This window comes from Physella acuta, unplaced genomic scaffold, assembly GCF_028476545.2.
Source record: "Physella acuta isolate Inbredline_101_S28 unplaced genomic scaffold, ASM2847654v3 ptg000544l, whole genome shotgun sequence".
Taxonomy (NCBI): Eukaryota; Metazoa; Mollusca; class Gastropoda; family Physidae; genus Physella; species Physella acuta.
In genome coordinates this window covers 1,210,539-1,236,762 of record NW_026732063.1, presented here as the reverse complement: position 1 = coordinate 1,236,762, position 26,224 = coordinate 1,210,539, and the positions used below count along the sequence as shown (strand labels likewise).

The window sequence follows — 26,224 nt, the reverse complement described above, 5'->3', positions numbered from 1 at the left end:
TAGAATATCTACATGTTCTATCAATGTAGCATTCGCGGATGTTACCATGGCAACTACATCTTTAAATGCCATTTCAGTGTCAGAAGTTTTATCTATCCAGTTCCTGGTTTTTAGTTTGATCAAATTAATTAGAGGAAATACATAAGTAGATAAATAGTCTTCGTTATTAATTCAGTTAAAATAAATGTTCGTCGTTAGCAAAGGCAATAGCCATACAAATATTTATTTAAAATACAGATTTATAAATTCAAATGAACATGCATTTTCTCTAACTGTTCCGACAAAATATTCAAAGATTCATGGGCGGGTTTGTACTCAGACATCTGCATGTAAGTGATAGATAGGCTAAATAAATGTTCATTTCAAAGTTACATCAGTATGCGTTTTTTAAAGTGGCACCACTAAATTGTTGACTGATAATGGGGTAGAAATAATTGATAGCTAAGGTATTGAATAGTACCCACTCTAAGTGTGGCACCAAAAAAAAAATATTGACTGCTAAAAAGTGACACCAACCTTTTCGGGGGGAGGGGGGTGATTTTTTTGTTCACTAACGTCAATAAATATAAATTAAATGGGAGGGGGCACAAAGTTGATAGTTCGCCGGGGCCGGCTTGGGTCGCTACGCCTATGATAACATACGATAACTACAGATGCAATAGCCCCAGTGAAATATTTCAACTACTCGACACAAATTTTACGTATACGACTGTTTTAACTTTCAGCTTAAGATTGCATTTTACCGCCTCCACATTTGATACATTGTGCTTCGATTTCGCATTTTACCGCATCGATATATCACCTATCGTGCTTTAATTTCGCATTTTACCACCTCGATATACAACCTATCATGTTTCCATATCGCATCTGAACTTCACCCACGTTAGTCGCTGTATAAATAATTAAAACGATGTGTATGAGGTCTACAATTTTTTACTTACCTTTAGATAGAAAGTTGTTTTATTGAAATAGATTTCTTGTTGCAGCTAATCTACACGTAGTTAAATCATCATTACAAGAGAGATAACTCTAATAACAACAACGCGATCGGGAAAACCCGCTATTATTTAACGGAGGAAGTTCAGCTACTCTAAAAAGTTCTAGATCTAGTCCTTTGATTCCCCACAACAAGACTAGGCCTGCTTAAGGTACTTCTAATCTTTAATCTATTTTCATCTATATTTAAAACAGCATTTCCTTTTAATATAACAAAACAACCTAAAAATAATGAATTTTAAACAAAATCAAAAGCTCTTCTACTTACTTAATTCTTACTTACTATTACTTAGTTATATTATTATTAGGATTATGTTGTCTTAATTATAAAACTTGATAATATATAGTTTCCTTAAAATATACTTATTAATAGAAAAGTAGCCTATGTAGGTCGCTTTATAAAAAAACGTATTTTATTACTGTATGTTTAGGCAATTCACGGACAAATTATAAAATAGTTCATCACAACGCTTGATAGATAATGAAAGTGAAAAACGGAAATACCCAAGTATATAATTTTAGCAAGCAGGAATAACATAAGTGAAGCCAATAAAAACTATCGCATGATTCTTATATGTATTACATAATTAACTGTAACATTAGTTAACATATCTAAAAAAGGAATATAACAATATTTAAAGTCATCATGTTGGCCTGTCGTCCCTACTGGGACATAGGCCGCTGACAAGAGTTTTCCAGACGTCTCTGTCCAGGGCTAGTCTCTCCAACTGTCCCCAGGTGTATCCAATCTTCTTGGTGTCTTCTTCCAGGTCACGTCTCCAGGTCTTTCTTGGTCTGCCTCTCTTCCTCCTGCCTTGTGGATTCCAGGTGAGGGCCTGTCTTGTTATGCTGGATACAGGCTTCCTGAGTGTGTGGCCAATCCATTTCCATTTTCTCTGGAGGATCTCTACTTTAACTGGCAGTTGATTTGTATGTTGCCATAGAACATCATTTCTGATGGTTTTAGGCCAGCGAATTCGCAGGATCTTTCTGAGGCATGCGTTTATAAATGATTGTATTTTCTTCTTATTTATAGCAGTTATTCTCCATGTCTCGGCTCCATAGAGTAAAACAGGTTTTACTATTGTGTTGAAGTTATCAATAGGAATCATATTTAAAGTAGTTTTCATTTTATTGTGGATTGCCAGTTATAGTTTAATAATTTAGGAGAAAAACTTAGTCTTGGTAGATTTATAACTCATGTATTAGATTTTTATTTCTTTGTTATAATTAACTCTTTCTTTACTGAATTAATTTCTGGATGAAATATTTTTTTTCTTAAACAATGAATTATCATATTACTTTTGGTACACTAAAATTATACTTGACTCAGGGAAGATTATAAATATATAAATGATTATAAAGATTCACCTTAAATGAAAATAATTTAAGAGCTAGGCTTATATATGGTACCGTCAGTAGATAAAGGGTGGCACTTGAAATTTTCGGGGGGGGGGGGGAACACTGTAAAAGTACATATTTTAAATATTTCGTTAGGGGGGCGGTAGACTATTTTTTTAGGAGGCGGGGGGGGGGGTTAAATTGAAGAAACACTTCTTCTTCTTCTTCGTTCTCAATTTTCAGTGTTGGCAGGGATCGAGCCTTATCTGCCAGAAGAAACACTGCTTTAGATTTACTTAGTGATGATGACAGAGTTAACATATTTTTAAAATTTAGTGTTATTAAAATTTAGATGTCGTCGAGAATTCAGGTCAAGTTTGTTACAGAGCGCAAGAAATATTTGGAAGAACAGATACATGTTCTGGAACCTGTTTTGGGAAATATGAAAAATGTAAGTCATTACAAACTAAAAAGTCTTCGTAATACTTAAAATGTAAAAATCATTTTATTCACGATAAAGTAGGTTTAGCGTTTTTCGAAGTGAATGTGTTAAAAAAACAGAACAACATAACATGTTTAAGAATATAGCACTCAAATATTTGTAATAGTATAGCACTACAACACGTGGCCACTTAAAAATGTTGTTGTTTAATTACACCAGGTTGTTACAAAAAGTAAGGCGTGGCTAGAAGAAAAAACTGACCAATCATCTGTCAGCTACATCGAGCTATCACAAGAACTGGACAGAGCACTGTTGGATGTGACGTCACATATTTTAGGTCAGTACTCTAATAGTTTTTATTATTTAAAGTCTCAAAGCCCACGATCATGTAGACTGTGTGTTCAGTAGTGTAGCGTTTTTACTGAAAATAAACCGGGAGTGATCTCCCCCAAAATTTCTCGAATATTCTTATATGAAACAACAGGGGATGGCAACTCGGGATATAAAGACCTGATTTTTAATCCATTTTAAATACTTAAACTTTTAAAACAAAATAGAATAAAATATCGTAGAAAAAACAATAGCACACCAAGCGAATGCTAAATATAATGTGCATAATAGTGCGGAATATTATTAGTACATTAGAAATTCAGATGCGTTTTTCTAGAAATCGAAAATAGCGAAAATGTCTACTTCCGGGCAACAGAAATTACTCAAAATTTGATCGAAGGCAGAACATTAAATCTTTTACTTACATGTGAATATTCATTTATCTATCTAAATCAGTACTCAAGTTATAGGCTTTTGAAAAATTCAAAGAAGAAAAAGTTCCACTTTCGGTTATCGGAAAGTTGATATGGATCTACGATTTTGATATAATACTTATATATGAGCTTTCATCAACCTAGCTTTAACGGTACTCAAGTTATCTTGTTTACAGACACACACACACAGACATACGGACAAGATTGCAAAACTATGTTTTTCCGACTCAGTGAGCTGTAAAATGTCGAGATTTGCACAAATCTCGTTTTTTTTTCAAGATTAAAAGACTTTCTCTATATTTCGTATATACACGAAAGTAAAAATGCAACGAAATTGTTTACAGTTTAGTTTACAGATATTTCAAATACTGTGTTAAAGGGATATCATTTTACTGTCCACCGACTAACAAACCTTTTTCCACTTTTATATAGAATCGACATCAAATAAGTGAATCTTGTAAATATTTATAATTTTAAAAAAATGAAGTATTTACAATCATTTTGTGTTACCTTATTCGCCCTAAAATAAGGTTCAAGAGCCATAAGGTTTATAAATCATTAAAAGTTTGTTTAAATACTTTTTATTATAAAATCGATAATTAGTCTCGTAAAAGTTAAATTCAAAACGAAACAGCATGTATATTATATAGATTTCGGTTATTTTGAAATTATTTGTATTTGTATACATTTTGATCATATTCAAAGATCTTTTTGATCAGAGTATTACGTGGTTTGCGCTATAGTTTAACTAGCTAAAATAGCAATATTTATTGTATGTACTATAAAATCCTTGTTCACTTCAACTCCAATTAAAATAAATTTCTAAATCCGATTCCACCAGACGACAACATGGCTGTTAACAAACCAACGCCATCTTTACCACAGCCTGACACACAGACAACAGCAACATTTCTCACAGTAGAATCAACAAGACAACTCAAGACACAATGTGTACACACAACTGGTATATTATATTATTCTTTGGAACAACACGTTAAATAGCAGCATAATATACCGTATATTATTGAAAATATGTACATGTATTGTATTTTGTAAACCAATGTACGATTGATACCATGGTTTTGTTTAATTTTTAACACCCTATTTTTTAAAGATTTCGTACCTTTTAAAATTACAAACTTATATTTTCAACTATTCTCAGTTGAAGAACATCCTGACCTAGAGCGTAGACTCGCCTCTATTGAAACAACACTATCTTCACTACAGGACATACAACACAAGTCTACAGATGACATATCAGAAATAAAACAATGGAGAGACAACTTTGTAACAGAACAGAGTGACATGGGTGTAAACATTGAACAACTGACTAAAAAACAAAAACAGAATTTTAAAAACCTCAGAAGACAAATAAGGGAACAAGATAACAAAGTAAAGGAGCTGAATAAAGAAATTGAAAGTTTAAAAGAAAACGAATTCAAGTCACACAAAACACTAGAGAAACTGTCTCTAGATATGAAAGAATATGAAAACAACTTACACAAAATAAATAAAGAGATGCAAGATAAAACCGATAGTTTGACACAAGAAATTATAAGACATTCAGATCAGATGACTGCCCTACAAGAAGAGAGTTATAAAATCAAGCTTAATACATCAACTCAAAAGGTATATTGCTAATATATGTGTTAACAATTATACACATACTGGCCAGATAACTTATTTCACATTTTATAACCTGGTTAAATAAAAACACAACTAAGTAATTTTATTAACAGTTATACCTGCTATTATTATTACTAATTTTAAGACACATGTTTATGTTAGTTATAATGTGCAGGAAAAATAATCAAAATTGTAATGCTTTTATACAATATTCTGCTCTTTAGTACAGTTTAATAATCAAGCTTCTGCAACAAAGATTGATGCCAATTGACAAACTGATTCAAACATTTAACCAGAACTTGGAAACAAGGGAAGGAAGAATAACGAAGGTATAACTGAAGTAATTTTTATAAAAATTAAATTGTGATGTTGATAAATACAGCATTAAATATTAACACTCTTAATGGACCATTTAATAGAATATGTTTTCATTAACATAAATAAATCATTTATTTATAAAATAGCACATTTTCATGCTTTACATTATTTTCTGTTCTTACAAGTTGTCATACCAAGTTAAAATCAGTAAAGCAAGTATATGTTCTACATAACTATGTGATTTTTCCCATTCATTTTATAAAATATTATTTTAGCTGGAAAAAATAGAAGATGCCATTTCAAAATGGACCAAAGATTTGAATATTATGGGTAAGTTTGCCATAAAAAATTTGATTTTTAATACCAAATCATACAGCCAGACAGACCATTACCTGATGTTCGTTAGCAAGACAGACCATAACGTGATGTTCGTTAGCAAGACAGACCATAACGTGATGTTCGTTAGCAAGACAGACCATAACGTGATGTTCGTTAGCCAGACAGACCATAACGTGATGTTCGTTATCCAGACAGACCATAACGTGATGTTCGTTATCCAGACAGACCATAACGTGATGTTCGTCAGCTAGACAGATCATAACGTTATGTTTGTTAGCTAGTAGACCATAACGTGATGTTCGTTAGCCAGACAACCATAACGTGATGTTTGTTAGCAAGACAGACCATAACGTGATGTCCGTTAGCCAGACAGACCATAAGGTGATGTTCGTTAGCTAGACAGACCATAACGTGATGTTTGTCAGCAAGTAGACCATAACGTGATGTTCGTTACCATGACGTGATGTTCGTTAGCTAGACCATAACGTGATGTTCGTTAGCCAGACAGACCATTCCGATATTTAAAAAAAAACCGCATGTAAATTTCATCATCATCATTCCTTTGCGGCCCCTGTCGAGCAAAGGGATGTAACCACACATCTCCATCGGACTAGGTTTTCGGCCGCCCCCTTTATCTGTGCCCATGTGAGCCCAGCTGTCCTCGCCTCTTCTTCAACCGTTCTTCTCCATGTCTTCCTTGTCCGGCCCACCCTCCTTTTTCCTTGGGGATTCCAGTCCAAAGCGTGCTTTGCGATGTTTTCTTTTTCTTTTCTTAATATGTGTCAGATCCATCCCCATTTACGGGCCTTGATATCTGCCTCTATTTTCTGTTGCTTTAAAGTTAGCCACAGGTCTTTGTTTGATATTTTGTCTGGCCATCTTATTTTAAGTATATGCCGTAAGCATTTGTTTACAAATGCCTGTAGCTTATCAGTATTTGTCTTCATAACCCTCCAAGTGTCCAATGTAAATTTATAAAGTACTAATAATATTCCGCACCAGTGGCGTAGCGAAAAATACATTTTTCATATCTGAGTATCCAATTAATTTAAATTAACGTAAAATAAACAACCGTAAAGTTTGATGGTGCATATCTTGTTATCGGTTTTATCAGACTTTGATATGTACAACAGACTAACTGTTACGGTTATGTGTTGCTGTGTGAGAGGGTTTGATTTACTTGACCCAGCCAACTACCATGTGACTCCTCTCCAATACCAGGGAGAGAGTATTATACCTTGAGAACCACTAAGTTATGTCACATTCAAACGAATCAACGATAAACGATCAGAGATAAGATGAACCAAGTAATCCGTGTATGAATCTTTTAATCTCGTATCTACTACAACACACGTCCTTTCACACCGACGATAAGGATTCAACTGCTCACACATAAACTCATAGCAACCAACTCTCTAACCTAAAACGTCACTATCTTTCGTATCTCGTCACACATTCACTCGTTCAATATACGGCCGCACCATCAACCATGCGCACCGATTTCCCCAGTCAAACATGCATCATAACACTAACTATAGTTCAGGTGATTTTTATTTCAGTAAATTTCGGTATATTAATCTTCTATAACTAAACTATAATGTGAACACATACAGAATGTAATACACGTACATAGAGTTTGTTTTACTTTTCTTGATTGTTTGCGTTACCTGTTACACTGTAAAATCTATAGCTGCAAATTGTTTTAGATGATTAACTAAAAATACTAAAACTGAGGCAGTACTAAACAGTTGAAATTGTCTTAGAGAAAATTATGTAAACAATTTCAAAGATAAGTGTAAATATACATTGTATTGTCAGATCATGTATGAAATTAAACATGTACATCATACATATGTTTTCTAATCAACAGAGTCACGTGTATGTAACAGATATGCTTGTTTTGTGAAGTTTGCTAATCCCACACCTGTCAGTGTTGGATTAATTATTTCAACATTTGGTAAAGTACGTGAATATAACGGTCAACATTTTAATCAAACAACAGGAACATTTATATCACCACATGATGGTTTATATCTTGTCTGTGTAACTCTAATTGAAAGGGAAGATAAACGGATTATAGTTGGTGTGATGGCTGGAGGCAGGTGCCGTACGGCTATAGTAGTGAAATCTGCCGCTACTAGCGCTGCTGGTTCAGTGGTTGTTGACTTGAAGAAAGGTCAAGAACTTTACTTTGAAGTGATTCGCGCAGATCTAGACGCAAAGTTATCAGGCTTCAGTAGTTTAACTATCGTTAGTTTATAGAAGTACAACACAAAACATGGTGGATGGTAAATTAAAATAAAATATGGAAACACCATGTTAAACACACGCTAACAACTAACTATGTTTGTAGACTACGTCTACAAAAATATGTTTATATGTTGTTTTTTAGACATCATTACACAGTCCCAACTAATTCAATTTGATCACCAATTAATATGTTGTACGTGATCACAAGAAATAGATAAGATAAATCTGTTTTTTTTTAAATTTCTATGTATACGTGTAGCATTGTATTTGTTAAAAATAAAACCTAGTTTTTTTAGTGTAAAATATGAAATTAAAATCCGCATTTTCAGACTACTACATGAACTATTTAAAAAAGTGGAATAAGTTCACTGGGTAACTAAAATATGTGTGAGATATGTTTTTAAAAAATTAATCCATTTTATGAATTTGTAAATATTTTGAAAGATACTGCCAGTAACTTTTATTTAGTAAATTACAGTTATTCTCGAAACAAATACCACTCTTGTGATTTTAATCAGTAATATTGTATGTGAATTAACACCTACGCAAACACACGCACACATAAATAGAACATATATAAGTCTCTCTCTCTCTCTCTTTCTCTCTCTCTCTCTCTCTCTCTCTCTCTCTCTCTCTATATATATATATATATATATATATATATATATATATATATATATATATATATATAGTATGCATGTTGGACATGCTACCCTGTTACAAAGAGAAATATAGCTGAGCTGCGTTGTCCGTAACACAACCGTTAATCAACTAGTATCTTGACTCTATCCATTGATTTATCTTAATTCTACATACAGCACCGCCTATGTTACACAGGCATAATAAACGTAAGAAACAGAAGCCTGGCAGAAAGTTAAATCGCGTGTAACCTTAACATCAGATTAAAGAATTAATACGCCTTTTGAAAAGTTATAAACAACTTAAATATAAAGACATAGAAAATAAGGAGATATATTGTGTGTGGGGAGGGGGTTCTGGGTTTGATTAGGGATTTTAAAAAAATGATTAGTCAATTGGGTTAAGTTTTAGTTGAGAAAGTAATCGTTACGTAATTTAAACAAGGCTACTCGAGTTTAATTTATTTTTTTCTTTCTGTTCAATGAGAAACAAACCACTAAATCTTAAATGGTTTCGCACATTTCTCAAGACCGTTAAGAAGATGATTCACGCTAACATGTGCAACAGTTCGCCAATGATAGGTCAGCTGAAGTGAAATCAAGTCTACAGCCTTTTGTTTTTAGTTTAGTGAGAGTTCCCAGTCTATGTCTTAGCTTTGCTTAAAATATTTCTTTTAACTCGATGTCACAGTATTTTTTTAAAAACAAAACCAGATCTTATTCTATATTCCCAAATAGTCGATCTATAAATAGCTGTTGCAACTAGTCTGTTTTCGTCTTCTGTTCTTTGTCTAGTCGTGTTAATTAAGTTAAGTGTGATGGTTTTATTTATTGTGCCTGTTTGATTTGTGGTTTTTAATATTATCGCAAGTGTTTGCTTTGCTTTCTGTACGAGTATACAATCTTAATACAAAACAAGTCTTCAGCTATCTAATTACTATCACTGAAGTAGCCTGGACCTGTCTACTTTAGTGTAGGCTACCCATGGGTCAAGTTGATGTAGAGGGGCAGCGTGAGGGGTCGTCCGCTGCCGACAGCAGGGAAGCACAACAAGCGGTAAAAGTCAATTTTAATAAGCTGAAGTTTTGGATTATAAACGGTCAAAGTTAAGAAATTAAATAGATACATGTCTTTATTCAACTGCTTTCTACATTGATTGGGTAAATGTGAAGTACACTCTTAAGAACCAGAGACCTGGAAAGATCGTTTACCATCAAGATGGGAGGGGGGGGGGTGTGCAATTCTGTCGGCTTAAATCGGAATGATTTATCCTGGACTGGTAGATGACTGTTATAACATTTAGAAAAGAAACAAAGCGTATTGTGTAACGATAAAATAAGAAAAAAAATTGGTAGGGGTGCGTCGCTTTTTGCCAAGATAAATTGGGATGATTTATATCGGAATGGTAAGTACATAAATCATTATAAATTTTAGAATAAAAACCAATTGTATTAACGCATAATATACGATTTCACTAGCTAGGCGACACATCACTTTCCTGTGCACTTGCTTGGCACCCAAGTACAATTGTATGTCTTGTTGCTGATGTCACAAAAACGTAACCAAAGATAGCTTCTTTAATTATTCTAATATGTGAAATAAACTGTTAATACACATAAAATAGTGAATAATAAAACTATTAGCACCTTTGTAGCTTAAATTAACTATTCATTTAGTAATAATAATCACTATAAGTGGGCTGAATTCATGAAGACGCAATTTTTGTCCATGTGCTTGAGTCAACGGAGTGTGACGTCATGAAAAAGTTAGAAAACTAAAGTATAAAACTATTTACGCGAAAGCTGACAATATTTCTGTTTGCGGATCAACTGTAGTTCCGTTGAAGAAATGTCAAGATTTATATTTTAAAGTTCAACAATCATGACCAGGGTCTTTCCTGCAAAAAGGAAGCGGTTTCACTAGTTTATGGATTTAGCTGAAAGGAATATAGTGTATTTCTAAACCAAAAATTTAAAATCAAAATATTATCTCAGTTGAATATTACCTTAAGGGTTTATTCTCGCTATGAGCTTATAATTATATTCATACACAGAAGAGGTAACGGCGTGGCTATGCGGTAGAGTAAAAGGCTGCTAACTCGTAAGTCTCAGGATAGAATCTTAGTCCAGGCCAGTAGAGCTTCTCCGAGTCCCCTTAGCTCTAATGTCCACCTAACTCTATAACTAAAACATTTTCATATGCTAAGGTCAAGAGACATAAGAACTCTACTTCATCTGCCAAATTGATCGCTAGGTGTGAAGAGGATTATTTACTTTATACACTGAAGATATCATGACTATTTTATAACCTTACCTAGCATTACTTTTACTTTATATAACATTTATATTTGTAATATTATTACGTCCTAAATAAGAAAACAAATAAAAATGGATTCAGTAAAACTGATTTGACAATAATAAATTTTACTCTATACTGGATACATATGATTGTATTTTGCAAATTTAACATTTGTATTATATTGGAAAAATATTTTTTATTATTCATGGTGAGCCTATACAAATTTGGTTCTAATTATTTATATTGGTTAACACCCATTGCTGTCATATGTGTTGTAGAAAAAACCTAGTTAAAGTGGTATCGCTTTTAGCAATATTTTTTGTATGAAACCTATCTTCACTATAAGACAGATGATAAGCAAACATCTCAAAAACCATTTCCTAATATAATGTCAATTTCTTCACTCTTAAATATGTACCAAGCACTACACTAACTAGCACATAAATAATTTCCAACGCACGATTGCCTTCCGATGTAGGGTGATATACGAATATACCTTAAATGTTCAGCGGAGATCACTCTTGCTTTATTTTTTAACTAGTATTAGTATGTCTTAAAATAATATTTTACAACGAAGGCATACGTTTGATCACAACAAATTTTAATAAATTACTTTCTTACTAACCTATATCCTGCTAGCGTTCCAGAGCTTGTAAAACAACGACTGAAATAAATTAAAAACTAGTCTATTTAGGAAAAAACAATGTTTCTTTGCATTAATTGGACACGTTTTACTTTCTCGTATACATATATAAACTATCAAGTTGTTTGATTACAGTTTTGACCATTATATTCATGTACATCTTTAAATATTGACATAATTAAACCATGACGGAAAGTGGTGCTGCAAGTTGTATGCTACAAGCATATTATGTTACAAAGACGTACTAACTTGACTAGACATAATATTTTATGATGTATATGTTCATTTCAAAACGGCCTGCGAAGCATAGCTACGTTATATTGTCTTAACACTAATTTATGTTAGAAATGCAACCGAAAAAAAAAACACCAAACAATTTGTTTTCCAAAATGAAGTGAAGATTATAATTCAGTGTGTTCACATATTTCTCTATAATATGACTGCCAGAAACAGCTAATTCAATATATTGAAACGATATGTACATACAATATAGGCACATTGGATAATCAAAAACAATCGAAAATATCTGGCGTGAATTAAATGATAAACTACTAAGACTTATTTCATAAGCATGATTAAATTTAGAATCTAATAATAGTAAATCCACTTCCTGCTTGTAGCTTAGCTCCATCATCAGCTTGGCCCACTTTAAAATAAAGTTCATGGCCTTTCATCATGTTAACAATAGTTGATCCAGCAGCAGATGTGTTGGCTGATTTGACAAAAAAGTTCTCAAAAAATGTGTCATCCATGAACACACTTATTTGAATCATTTTATCTTCCGATTCAATCAACGTCGCAATCACAAGATAGAAACCATCATCTGGTGCTACAAGTTTTCCTGTGGTTCTATTAAAATGGCCGCCGTAAGATTCACACACCCAATAGAATGTTGAAAGAACTGATCCAGTAGTTACTGGTGTGTTGTTATGCAGAAAAATTTGACAGATGTAAGGCTGGCTTACCCGGGTCTCTGTTGGAAAGTTTATGTTATAGTTTAATCATGAACTTTTGCACAAGAGTCTCTGTGTCTTTTCACATTTATGTGTATGTTTATTATTCAACTTACCGATAGACTTAAAATCTTTCAACAGCGTTAAAACATCACTTTCTAGAGTTTCAACCTAAAATGAGTATAAAATGTACGAGATATTGTATCAGAAATTGTGTTCGTACAAAAATTCACTTATGTAAAACATGAATGTCTTACATTCTTAAAATAGTTAAATCCTTATTTTTATTTAAATAGCACGCAAAACACAATTTAAATTAATTGGTCCAAATACTAGTTCACATTATTTTAGCAAGGTTAAACATTTTAATCACTTCCCCCGAAGAAAATCTACCGTTCCCCTCCCCCGAACGAAATGAAATTAATATAGAAAATATATACTTTTAACAGTGTCCGCCCCCCCCCCCCAGAGAACGACTACCGCCCCCCCCCCCCCCCCCGAAAATTTCAAGTGCCCCTCGGAGAAAAAAGTCTGGAAGAAAAACTGGATACCTTTGTAGTTAAAGCTACTAACTGGTCTGTAGTATTGGCCAGCTTTTTCTTCCCTTCATCTTGTAGAGTTAAAGTCACAGCAGAGTGGCTTTTGATGTCTTGTCCTGTTTTAACATGCGTTATTAATCACAGTAAATACAGTGATCCACACATGATTATTAGTGTTGAAAGTTGTGTCCAAATGTTGTTGTGTTTAGTATAGTATACAAGTCTCATTTTAAGTAATTGAGTAATCGTTGGATAAAACATGACGGGAGTAGGGCGACAAATAGGCTTAGAAAAAAGGGCGAATATTATTCGATCGCCTTACGAATACGAACCGTTTTTTTTTCTTTTAATTTTCTTGTACTAACCGTAACAAGATACACTTACAAGATTTCATAATATGTTAAAACATTCGTTTTGTTTGTGTGTTTGTTTTGTCTGTATTTGCGTTGTGTGTAACGATGACTTTTTTTCTATTTATGTTTGTGTCTTTGTGTGTTTCTGCGTGTTTGAATTTTCGTTCTCGTTCCCAGACACTTATTATGTTCTTACTCGACAATAGCCCCACTTAAACCGTTTTAAAACGCAGTATTATCAACATCTTCCCAAAGTTTCATGGCGATCTGATGAAAGGTTTAGCAATGCATAAGAGACACACACAAATCTGAAGAAATATATTAGTAGCGTTTCGTCAATGCTTTACCAATCTTATATTTTTAGACAGCTTACCTTGTTTGTTAAAACTGAGTTATTTAAATGTAAACAATGCCTGCGCTTTGATCATATTTATCTAGAAACGGGTTTACCTACACTATCGCCTAGCGTGCCGTATAAAAGCCTTGAGTGGACTGTAATCGCTCACTGTAACATCACCTTTTATCACTGACCTCACAAATGTCGAGGACGTAGAGGGTGCTCACGAGAGCCTCCGATTACACTACCGCAGGGGCGCTGCGTACGGCCCCTGGCTCTTTAAAAATAACGTAGGCACCATGGTGTTATCATAATAACCCCGTGGTTCTAAAATTTGCAGAAATCTTCTCCCATATCCCCCCTCACCATCACAAAGATACATGGCGATCGGATGAACGGTGGCATACCGCAATCGACTTTTATTTTTATATACCGTATATAGAGAAGAATAAAATCGCGCAATGCCGGGGCGCCATTCCTGTGAATTTGAACATTTATTTTCACCGACACCTCCATCTGAACAACTTCACAAAGTTGTATGTAGATTGGATGAAAGATGTTGTAATGCATAGAAGAAAAACAGACAGGCAGACATATATATATATATATATATATATATATATATATATATATATATATATAATTCTCAATCAAGTATAACATTAAAAAAGTATAGGCCTATAACTTGTAATTATTTTAGAGTTAATCGTAACATACTTACTAATTGAATCTACATCATTTGACAATTTCAAAATATCATTTTCCAGGGTCGCAAGCTAAAAACAAAAGATGGCATCAAGCTATTAAAAAAAGTATCTTTATTTTTTACAATTTCTTCTTCTTCTTCTTCGTTATTAATTTTTAGTGTTAGAAGGGATCAAGCCTTAGCTGCCATAGGGTTCGAACTCGAGACTTTTTTCGAATTTATCAACTTTAAGCTTTATTCCATCACATTTCCGATTTCAGCCTGCTTTTCTTTTTGGATTTGCTTACATAGCCTTTGTCCAACAAAGAACAAACTACAAGACAGCAGTTGTTTGATTTTGGAGTTGTCTCTCCAGCTAACGTGCCTCATCTGCCCGAGGGTTCGAACTCGAGACATTTTGGTTTAGCAACCATGAGCTTTTGCTGACTCGACCAGGCCGACCCCCTTTTTTTAATTGACTTTTTACGAGTTTACAAAAAAAAGAAATTAGCTAATTGAACTTAAGAAAATGGATTATTTATATTTTTAATGTTGTAATTGTGTCTACCACAGAACAAAATCAACATTGTTAATATATGTATATCAGTCTCCAACAATACTCCTGTCACACGTAAATGTCGTAGATACATGTGCTTTGTAGACTCTCAAAGGAAAAAATCGCTAAAATACAAAACACTTTACCTTTTGTTTGTTCATCGTCCTACTAGCCAGGTTTTGATTAATCTTTTGAATTAAACTTTCAAAGGGCAACAATCTTTGTTGCAAAATCTTGGACATCACACCATGCTAGAAGTAGAATAATATAATCATGCTGTCATAAACTTTTTCACAAATAAAATGAAAACACAATGCAATTGAGTAGGTTTTTAGTTATTAAAATGTGTACCTATTAACTAATATAATACAAACAGCTAAACCATTTAATAAAATATCATATGTCATCAAAAATATACATAAGTACAAACCATTGACATTAACTTTTCTACTTTGGTTTCCGTATTTTTGTTTTTATTTCCTTCTTCCCTCAAGTGATATAAAACATCAGAATGACGTTTAATTTCTTTTTGTAATATCTCAGTTTTAGTAGTTTGAATTTCTAATTCTTCATTTAATTTGTTCAATATTATGTCAAACTTGTTTATCTCTGTATTCGTGCTTTCCAGTGTTTGGCTTGTATTTGATTCTTTTTCTTTGAGGGTCTTAATTTCTGTATTCAACTCATTTATTCTGGTTTTGGATTCTTGTATGTGCTCTCTAGTCTTTTCTTTATTATCTGTTAGTGTCTTAGACAGTTCTTCAAGTTTTTTCGCCATAGTGTTATGTTCTGATATTAGTGTTTTCCTCCAGTGTTTTATTTCATTCAATTGTTTCATTTCTTCATTCATCTCATCCATTATATGTTTCTGTTCGTTAATTTGCTTTCGGAATTGCTTAGCATTATGTTTTTGTTTTAAAGCCAATTGTTCTATGTGTTCCGTCATATTGCTTTCTTCTGTTTTATAAGTGTCCCTCCATTGCTTAATTTCGGTCAGGTCAGCTTCAGTTTTTTTATTCCTACTTTGCATAGAAGTTAGCGCTGTTTCAAGATGTTCTACTCTCTGCTCTAGTTTGTTACTAAAATCAGCTGCAACTTGAAAATGTGTTTATGTTAGCATATTCTTGGAGAAGGCTATAAAATCAAAATATTTCAAACAAAAGAAAGAAGTAAAGTATTTACATTACATTGATATATATATATATATATATATATATATATATATATATATATATATATATATATTAAAGCAATTTCATTTATTTTTATTTTCGCTTTGCTAAATTAAGATTTTACCTGACATAGAAAGATCAGAATTGTTCACATCGTGTACAGAGTCAACACTTTTATTCTCTTGTGTTGTCTTATCTCCAGCAGCCATTGCTTGATACTTGGTGCAGGAAACTTTTAGACATGTGGAACAAATATGGTTTAAGGAAATGATTTACAATAGTAAGAATGTAGAATGATTTGTATAGCATTGTATATATGTTCAAAGGCACACAATCGAAAATATAAAAATCATCGGCTTTTAATTGATGTTATCTTTCCAATAAGAGTGTTTTGAATTTTAGAAAATGTACAATTGTTTTTTACATATAAAGATGTATGTTAGTTTACATAGGTTGCAATGATTTTAAATGGAAGATGTATAATTATTAATGTTTAGTGACGTATCTTTTTATTTAGCATATTTGTTGAATGTCTTTATAATATTACCAAAAATCGTTTGTTTAAGTTCAAGTAGGGCAGCTTCTGAAGGATTGTCCAACCATTCCAGTGTTGCTTGTTTTACCTGGCCATGCGATAACATAGACGAGGATTGAAATATTTAAACATTGAGGTGCTAGATATGACAAAAAATAAGACGAGGATTGAAATATTTAAACATTGAGGTGCTAGATATGAAAAAAAATAAGACGAGGATTGAAATATTTAAACATTGAGGTGCTAGATATGACATAACATAGACGAGGATTGAAATATTTAAAGATTAATAAGCTTTTTTAATTTAAAAGCAAAAGAATCTCAATTCAAAAAAATCATAATTTTTGTATTGGGCGTTTAAAGTAAAAATAAATCTATTTACAGAAGCAGTGTTTCTTTCAGACTTTTTTCTCCGGGGGGGGGGGGGGCACTTGATATTTTAGGGGGAAGGGGCGGTCGACATTTTACGGGGGGGGGGTACACTTGTAAAAGTATACGTTTTCTATATAAATTCAATCTCGTTCGGGGGGAGGGTTGGCAGTAGTCTTTCTTCTGGGTTGGTTGGGGAGAGGGGGCAGTGGCCCTTCCCCCCCCCCCCCCCCCCCCGAAAAGATGCCTGGAAGAAACTCTGTACAGAAGGAATGTGGATTGAAAATGAGATTTTATATCACCCATTAGCAAATTATTTGCATTACTTAATAGCTCTTAGTAACAGGCTTTGGCGTTTGCATTTCTTAAGCAGCTTAATAATGTTCTAGATAAGTTAAAGTCTTGTGAATACATCGTACTATTAGATGTGCTTACTTGTTGATCAAAGTCACTTAAATTATTTTTCAACAAACTATTCATCTCTTCCAGACTGTTCAACAGTTGAGCTAAATGGTTCTTTATAGGAATCGATACGGCCATCTAAAAGAAAATATAAACTAATTTATTTTAATTGTGTCATTTGAATATACTCTTTATAAATAGATATACTATTATTTAACAATATTGATGACCCTACAAGTCCATTTAAATGCACATAGACAATGACATAGAAATAACATAACACATTTCATCAAACTTGTGAACATGATTTATCCTTTTGTTTGTCACTAGGTTGGTGTTCAAAGAACAGATCTAATTTTAATGTTGGTGAGCGGAGTAGTGCATAAATACAAAATTATATAATTAAAAGTTTCTTACCTCAGTGAATATTTGATAGAGTATCTCAATATAAACTGCGACGTAGAAAATGGTGTAATTAAAATTATGTTTTCTTAACTTAGTGAATTTATGAAAGAATTTCTCAATGAAATAATCAAACACAGATTTAGACAGGCAATGTCATATTTAAATTATTAACATAAGTCCTCTCTTTTGTATGCTTTGTATTTGTAGGTGAAGAAAGTGTTAACTTTTGAAATAAACGACTATAGTGTGCATCTACCAGAACAAGCCCTAATGTCTGATCTGCTTTCAGAATGTTTATAATATAACATCAACTGTTGGGATTTAAAATGAAACAATAACTTTTTTTATTCATAATAAAACATAAGCTGTGGGGTTTCACAATAAAGCATCAACTGTTCCATACATATCTCACCTCCACTTAAAAATAACCTCGACGAAGAAACTGTTGTTAAATAATAATATAAACACAACCGAAAAGCAAACATAATTAGACTATATAAGAGGGTCGGCGTGGTCGAGTCGGTAACGCTCATTGTTGCTTAACCGAAAAGTCTCGAGTTCGAACCTTCGGGCAAATTAAGAGATAATTCCAAAAGCAAACGATTGCTGCCTTGTAATGTGTTCAAAGGCTATGGAAGGAAATCCAAAACTGAAATCGGTGTTACTGTCGCACAACCAGTTGAAATGTATACTTAATTGTGTTGGAGGCATGGCCGAGTCGGCAAAGCTCATGGTGGTTAAATTCGGGTTCGAACCCCTGTCAGATAATGCGCATTCCTCTCCAACACTAAAAATTAAGAACGAAGAAGAAAAAGACTGTATCAGATTATATAAGCGATGACAATAACAGAAAAGGCGTCCTGGGGCGTAGCCGATTATTGTAACCAGAAACTGGGTACTAATCGTTGATTTGTTCCGTCTTAAAAGATTAGCAATATAAACATAAAGTGATATTTCAACGCCAAGGGTAGACAAAGGTACAGAATATAGTCCAAGTAAAGACAGAACAGACAGATTTCATTACCTACAATCTTAGTGAGAAAACTCTAACCGTGATTCCTTACAAAATTTGATTGCATCCTTTACAAATGGAGAAATACGAAATAAATAGTCGAGTCCATTAATAATATATAAATACAAAATCTATTTTCTTTTTTGTTCAGAAACAGATAAGTGACTACACTTTGGTAGAGGCCAAAGTAGATAATATTTTAGTGCTATTTTGTTTTATATAGAATTCGGATTAAAGGTAATAATGGTAAGATGTATATTTCAAAATACGGTCTGATATTATAACAGCTGAACTACGTAAAATAACAAACCTGATACTTAGGCCAATAATTTCAGTATCTTTCAGCTAAATTAGTTTTTATAATTTAATTTTTGTTTTAAAACAAAACTGTTATAGGTTCTAAGAGGCGTAGCAAGTGGGGGGAAGGGCGGGGGTGCGGAGCGCACCGGTTGACACAATTTAGGGGGTGACATCAAGGCAAAAATTAGCAAAATATATAGAGAAAAATTTGAGGGAGGGGGGTTGCAAATCGAAAGTTTGAGGGGGATGGGGGTGCAAATCGAAAGTTTGTCCCCGGGAAAGGTCGCTACGCCTCTGGTGGGTGACACCATTTGTGCCGCACCGGGTGACACCCGACTTCGCTACGCCACTGTAGGTACTAAATGCAGGAAAAGTTAGGAAACATTTAATACTTAATAAACCCTACATATTTTTTATAAAATTATTCTAAAAAAAAAATTCAGTTTATTTTTTAATGTAAAGGGTAGACATATTTTAAAATAAAACATAAGTAGATTTAATATATAACTTATACAGACGAAATTTAAAAATAACAACTCTATTTTGCTTCGGATCTAATTCAGTATATAGTGCGAAAAATCATTATACAATTTAAAATCGTTTCCACCCTAAAAACGTACATCTGGACCATTGATAATAAAAATTAACTATTTCAGTTTTATCATTGACCGTTAACTAATCACAACACCACGACTAAAGATATCTATACGACCATAACTGGCAACACGCCCACAATGAATGATATCTGAATCACGCAAATATTATTCGATTACACATCAGTTAGTGATCGAAAAACCTATAACAAAACAACCGTTAACGTAGAATAATCTCGATATAAAACGACGTCAAACGAGCACTGATGAGACTTGTGGTTATAGCGACCACACGTTATCCACACGAATAATGATGTCGAACAGGATTTAGTTTTCTTCTGCATTGAATATTCTGTCATAAACTCTCATTCATTTGTTTTCTCGATAGTAGTTATTTTAACGTGAACGCTTCATGAGTTGATAATATCTGAACTTTTACTGGACTTATTCATTTTCCTAACCTAATTCTAGACCTAACACAAAATTTAACCATAAACGTGTATCTGCATATAATAAGCAATATATCGTATATACATATATCACATATGTAGGCTTATATGTAAGTGCATATGTAATGAAATTAAACAGTATCTTATGTTACCTTCTTTTAACTCAATGTGTTGTTGCAACAAAAAAAAAAGAGCAGCCACAGTTATGTCCCTTGAGTTTTTGTGTACTTTGTACTGAGGTTTCAACGTAATAGATAATAGCGGAATTTCCCGTTTATTACTTTCAGTTTCACGAGCAGGATATAAGCTGTGGAATAGTGTAAGAAAGTTATACCTACACGTCAAAAGAATACCAGAAGTCAAGATTAAAGTAAGTGTGATCAAATGATTTAGAGATTATACATGCATCTTAATTTAGTAATAAAACCTGTATTCAATTGTGGATCATATAATGTGTCGTTTACTTTGAATTTTTCGAATACAAATAGTACCTATTTTAAGATATGTTAAAGATGGAGGAACATGATTATATAATCAGATAATAGTTTCTTCGACATAAAACAATTTGAATGACCTACTAAATACACAGATTCGTGGTTGTTACCTGGATAAAATATTTTAGTTGGCGGCAAAAAAAAACAGATCTAGCAGCCTACGACTCTTGTATTGCTGGCCATGTTTATTAATGGAATATTTTTTTTCATAAAAGCTGATTTTCCCGATGGACACATTTATTTTCATTAGTTGGATGTAAATGTAAAGAGTGCAATTTCATGCGATAAGAAAAATAATAATATTCAAAATTTATAGTAGAATAACGTGCTAAATAAACACATATTAAAAGTCTATCAATAAATTTGCTTGCTATTTAGCCATGTTAAAAATGTAAATTATATGTGATTTTTTAAAATTATCTTATTGTAAATATTTTGTTTTTCTTGATTGGTTTACAGTTTTCTGATTTTTCAAGTTAATTAGTTGACATCTCGACCAAATCTTTTAATTATTTTGTTAGATGCGACCCAGGATTCACCTTGAACTTGTTGTACGGCATAAGAAATATTTGGAAGAAAAGATACAAGTTCTGGAACCTGTCTTGGAAGTTTTGAAAAACGTAAACGATTAATAATATTGTTATTTCTTCATACATTTTAAATAGTGCAATAACTTAAGTAGAAAAAAGTAGTTAAGGAATAATTTCAAAAGAAAAATACACGGTACATTCAAAAATGTTTTTATACAAGGCTGTAGAAAAAAGTCAAACTTGGATAGAAGATAAAATTGACAACCCGCCTCTCACCTACAGTGACCTTTGCCAGGAACTAGAGGCAGCTACATTGAGTTTGTTGAATACGTCATCATCTATCATAAGTAAAGCTTTTTTCAATATCTGTAATGATGTTAACTTGAGGATCTATGAAAAAAAATACCGTAGCTCCATCTAAAGGAATTATTCAAATAACAAAAATACATATTCGACTATTTCAATATGTAACAAAACATTATTTTGTTCATTTACATCACCAAGATGAAAATAAAGACTACGTAGATGTCGAGGACACTGCGTCATCATTATCTCAGTCAACACCACATCCTACAGCAGCAGAAAAATGGGACCCTAGTGAATCGAAACATCAAGTCACTAAACACGTTCAATCAACAGCGGGTATGGAATATTTAGAAACTAAAACAACTAAATCTTAAGATGTAAACATATATGTCTTAGCTTCGTTAAAAATAAAGTATTTATGATTTTCTAAACACAATCAATACGTAAAATAATTTAATTTGTTTATCATGTATTACTATAGAAATATTGAGTCGACTTGAGCAGATAGAGACAGCCATATCTTCTCTACAAGACGTCAGTCGACATGAGCAGATAGAGACAGCCATATCTTCTCTACAAGACGTCAGTCGACATGAGCAGATAGAGACAGCCATATCTTCTCTACAAGACGTCAGTCGACTTGAGCAGATAGAGACAGCCATATCTTCTCTACAAGACGTCAGTCGACTTGAGCAGATAGAGACAGCCATATCTTCTCTACAAGACGTCAGTCGACTTGAGCAGATAGAGACAGCCATATCTTCTCTACAAGACGTCAGTCGACTTGAGCAGATAGAGACAGCCATATCTTCTCTACAAGACGTCAGTCGACTTGAGCAGATAGAGACAGCCATATCTTCTCTACAAGACGCCAATGTCAAGTCTACAGATTACATATCAGAAATAAAACAATGGAGAGACAACTTTGTAACAGAACAGAGTGACATGGGGGTAAACATTGAACAACTGACTAAAAAACAAAAACAGAATTTAAAAAACCTCAGAAAACAAATGAGTGAACAAGATAATAAAGTAAAGGAGCTGAACAAAGAAATTGAAAGTTTAAAAGAAAAAGAAACCAAGTCACACAAAACACTAGAGAAACATTCTCTAAATATGAAAGAACATAAAATCAAATTGGACAAAATAAATAAAGAGATGCAAGATCACACAAATAAGACAGACAGTATAACTCAAGAAATTAAAAGACATTCTGATCAGATTGTTTATTTACAAGAAGAAAATAAAATCTTGGTCGATACAACAATGACACTTGAGAAAGTGCAATCAAAGGTAAATCCATTTCTTACTCCAATTTTAAGAACAAAATTTTAAAATATTATTAACATTCAGTTGATTCGTTTTTTCACCAGTAATACTTACGATTTTGAAACTAATGATGAGGCACACTTTAAAGTCTGCAATTTCATCTGCAATAGAAATAGTCTAATTTTAATGATTCACTCAGCACAATGTGATGTACAAACTTCTGCAACAAAGATTGATGCCTATTGACAAATTGATTCAAATCTTTAACCAGAACTTGAAAACAAGGGAACAAAGATTACAGGAGGTATGTGATAAATGTATTAAAAAAGTAATAATTTAATCATGCTCTAAAAAGATGAAAAAACAATCATTTAACATATAATAACACACTACTATTTAAATAAATATAAAGAAAAGCGTTGGACACTGCATCATCTATTCAGTATCTTTTACTAATATTTAGGAAATTTATTTCAATTTATTTCATTTAAACTTTTATTTTTGTTTAGCTTGAAAATATTGAAATTACCATTTCAAAGATGTCCAAAGAAATTCATTTAATCGGTAAGTGTGTTTTGAAAAAAAAAATAATTAAAAAACTTTATTAAGACTTATAATGGTTAATTTTTTTTCTCGTGAAAAAGTAACACATTCAAGGTATAGTTATCGATGCTAACTTATCGGTACTCACTTTATTACTTTTGCATAACTCTGTTCAATATCTGTCAATCCTACACCCCTCCCCACCCAGCTCTAGGTTCTCTCATTCTCTTACACGAAAGTATTTACTTATTTATTAAAATTCGTTAGCCAAACAGACTATAACTTGATGTTCGTTAGCAAGACAGATCATAATGTGATGTTCGTTAGCCAGACAGACCATAACGTGATGTTCGTTAGCCAGACAGGCCATAACGTGATGTTCGTTAGCCAGACAGACCATAACGTGATGTTCGTTATCCAGACAGACCATAACGTGATGTTCGTTAGCCAGACAGACCATAACGTGATGTTCGTTAGCCAGACAGACCATAACGTGATGTTCGTTATCCAGACAGACCATAACGTGATGTCCGTTAGCCAGACAGACCATAACGTGATGTTCGTTAGCCAGACAGACCATAACGTGATGTTCGTTAGCCAGACAGACCATAACGTGATGTTCGTTAGCCAGACAGACAATAACGTGAAGTTAGCCAGACAGACCATAACGTGATGTTCGTTAGCCAGACAGACAATAACGTGATAAAGAATGGAACATTTTACTCACCCATAGTGCCAGTCTCTAGACCCGTGGGTTTCCGTCAGGTGTTTGTTTCCTCACCTGGTACATTACACCACCTGGTATGTCGGGGGTCAACCTACAACGGTCTACCTCAGCACAGTAAGACATTTACAGAGCTGCAGTATACAATTAACTAATTAATTTATTTATTAGTTCCTATTAACGTCACATCATCCCTTAATTTTTTACGATTAAAACTGCGACGCATTAAATCCAGGAATTAAATCAAAAACAAAATAATAACTATTAAACAAAAAAAATATTACACTAATACATTAAATACATAATAAAATACAAAATACAAATACTAATACATTAAACTATACGGGCTGAATGATTATAACATAACGCATATAACCTTTGTAGTACTATCTGAGAGGTATTAATTGAATTACTACCCTCGTAGTTTCAATACGTCTGACACGATAAACTAACACCACTAAAACTGAGGATTGTACTAAACTACTGGTCTAGTGTTTCAATTTGTGGTCTTGGACAAAATTATGTATATTTTATGGATTATTATACACAATGTATTTTTCTTTTAAAATTGTTTGATTTGGGTTTGCCATTTTTACTTACATTTTGAGCAACATTCAAAACACATATGATGAGTTTTTGTTTAGGGTTAGTAACATAAACTAATAATACGATAAAGCACGTATTATGGATCAAATACTCAGAGCATGGGGATCATCCATTTATGACTTCTACACGGGGGGGTGGGGGGGTTCCGAATACAATATACTTTTGTAAACGCATGGGGACTGGAATGGGGGGGGGGGGTCGGGTCATCATCAACGTCCACATGTTAAATTTAACAACAAAATACTTTTTAAAAATGCACATAAAATGTTGGTTATACATTAAATAGGCAGTTCTCGTGTTGAATTTCCCCGGCACAACGGGTGAATAAATGTTGCCAAAATGTAATTGTATACCGCCAGCCTAGGAAAACAAGCGGAGATTAATTTACAATCGGGAGGGTGAGGGGGCAGCGACCGCAACAATTATCTACAATATTTAACTATAGTTCAAGTTTGTTTTTTAAACATTTCAAACAATTAAAGCTTAACTTTTGAAAACAAATCTAGGCTGTGATTGATCGTGTGACTAAATCATTGTAGTCCTACATCATTGATTTGTGTCAAACTCTAAGACGATGTAGGGCTAGTGATTTTTTCTTCAAGTAAAAAAAACTACAAATTATCACGTTACAGTAAGATATTTAAATAACAGCTTGGTCAGGTGTGTAGGGCTCACGGTCAGCGCGACTAAGACTAAAGGGGGGGGGGAGGGGAGGTTTGTTATTGAAACATGTGTAGCGTAAAGTTAAATAAGAGTAATGGAATGACGTTCCGTTGATTAGCTGAATTTACCCAACCCATTTATTCGTTAAAAGCTAGACAGACACAAGTGACATTACGATGTTCGGTCTACAGCATCTTCAATAAACATTTGTGTTAAAATTAATAACTTTTTGTGGACGTCATAAATGGATGACGCTTTTCGTGAAATTGAACATGTAAATCATACATATGTTTTCTAATCAACAGAGTCACGTGTATGTAACAGATATGCTTGTCATGTGGAGCTTGATGATCTCACACCTGTCAGTGCTGGATCAATTATTTCAACATTTAGTGAAGTACGTGAATATAACGGTCAACATTTTAATCAAACCACAGGAACATTTGTATCACCACATGATGGTTTATATCTTGTCTGTGTCAGTCTACATGAATGTGAAGATAAACTGATTAGAGTTGCTGTGGTGGCTGGAGGCAAGTGTCATACGTTTATAGAAGTGAAATGTGCCGACACTAGCGCTGCTGGGTCAGTGGTTGTTGACATGAAGAAAGGTCAAGAACTTTACTTTGAAGTGTATGACGCAAAACAAGGCGCAAAGCTATCCTACTACAGTAGTTTTACTATCGTTAGTTTATAGAAGTACAACACAAAACATGGTTAATGGTAAATTCTCAAATAATAAAATATGTAAACACTTTGTTAAGCACACGCTAA

The 26,224-nt window shown here is 33.2% G+C and overlaps 3 protein-coding genes across 4 annotated transcripts; 2 read left to right on the top strand and 1 right to left on the bottom strand.

Moving 5' to 3' along the window:
• The first annotated feature begins 4,392 nt into the window (after positions 1 to 4,392).
• Positions 4,393 to 8,640, top strand: LOC131946125 (uncharacterized). The gene is made up of 5 exons (XM_059306774.1): positions 4,393 to 4,507; positions 4,706 to 5,172; positions 5,394 to 5,498; positions 5,763 to 5,817; positions 7,697 to 8,640. Exons 1-5 carry the CDS (start codon positions 4,393 to 4,395, stop codon positions 8,086 to 8,088), a joined length of 1,134 nt encoding a protein of 377 aa, XP_059162757.1. The 3' UTR covers positions 8,089 to 8,640.
• A 2,496-nt stretch (positions 8,641 to 11,136) lies between these two features.
• On the bottom strand, positions 11,137 to 20,914 carry LOC131946118 (kinesin heavy chain-like). 2 transcript variants are annotated; one of them, XM_059306763.1, is made up of 12 exons: positions 20,807 to 20,914; positions 20,468 to 20,622; positions 17,974 to 18,008; positions 17,590 to 17,694; positions 16,798 to 16,873; positions 16,375 to 16,482; positions 15,509 to 16,167; positions 15,225 to 15,329; positions 14,559 to 14,613; positions 13,160 to 13,263; positions 12,725 to 12,779; positions 11,137 to 12,628 (listed from the first exon to the last, which is right to left on the bottom strand). In XM_059306763.1, the coding sequence occupies exons 4-12, from the start codon at positions 17,692 to 17,694 to the stop codon at positions 12,237 to 12,239; spliced, it is 1,659 nt and encodes a 552-aa protein (XP_059162746.1). In that variant the 5' UTR covers positions 17,974 to 18,008; positions 20,468 to 20,622; positions 20,807 to 20,914; the 3' UTR covers positions 11,137 to 12,236. The 2 variants fall into 2 exon arrangements, with proteins under 2 accessions (XP_059162746.1, XP_059162747.1); XM_059306764.1 differs by lacking the exons at positions 16,798 to 16,873; positions 17,974 to 18,008; positions 20,468 to 20,622; positions 20,807 to 20,914 and having other exon boundaries at positions 15,509 to 16,173; positions 17,590 to 17,686.
• On the top strand, positions 20,521 to 26,224 carry LOC131946105 (leucine zipper protein 1-like). The gene is made up of 9 exons (XM_059306747.1): positions 20,521 to 20,685; positions 21,331 to 21,429; positions 21,560 to 21,686; positions 21,844 to 21,981; positions 22,127 to 22,938; positions 23,114 to 23,218; positions 23,424 to 23,478; positions 25,756 to 26,083; positions 26,215 to 26,224. The coding sequence occupies exons 2-9, from the start codon at positions 21,331 to 21,333 to the stop codon at positions 26,222 to 26,224; spliced, it is 1,674 nt and encodes a 557-aa protein (XP_059162730.1). The 5' UTR covers positions 20,521 to 20,685.

Coding starts and splice junctions, on each gene's coding strand:
- LOC131946125 (XM_059306774.1), top strand. CDS start 4,393: ATGGCTGTTAACAAACCAACGCCATCTTTACCACAGCCTGACACACAG. Junction 5,499..5,762: donor GGGAAGGAAGAATAACGAAG/GTATAACTGAAG, acceptor ATATTATTTTAG/CTGGAAAAAATAGAAGATGC. Junction 5,818..7,696: donor CAAAGATTTGAATATTATGG/GTAAGTTTGCCA, acceptor TCTAATCAACAG/AGTCACGTGTATGTAACAGA.
- LOC131946118 (XM_059306763.1), bottom strand. CDS start 17,694: ATGGCCGTATCGATTCCTATAAAGAACCATTTAGCTCAACTGTTGAAC. Junction 16,483..16,797: donor ACTTAAACAAACGATTTTTG/GTAATATTATAA, acceptor CATGTCTAAAAG/TTTCCTGCACCAAGTATCAA. Junction 13,264..14,558: donor AAATGATGTAGATTCAATTA/GTAAGTATGTTA, acceptor ATGTTAAAACAG/GACAAGACATCAAAAGCCAC.
- LOC131946105 (XM_059306747.1), top strand. CDS start 21,331: ATGCGACCCAGGATTCACCTTGAACTTGTTGTACGGCATAAGAAATAT. Junction 21,430..21,559: donor TCTTGGAAGTTTTGAAAAAC/GTAAACGATTAA, acceptor TTTTTATACAAG/GCTGTAGAAAAAAGTCAAAC. Junction 21,982..22,126: donor ACACGTTCAATCAACAGCGG/GTATGGAATATT, acceptor GTATTACTATAG/AAATATTGAGTCGACTTGAG.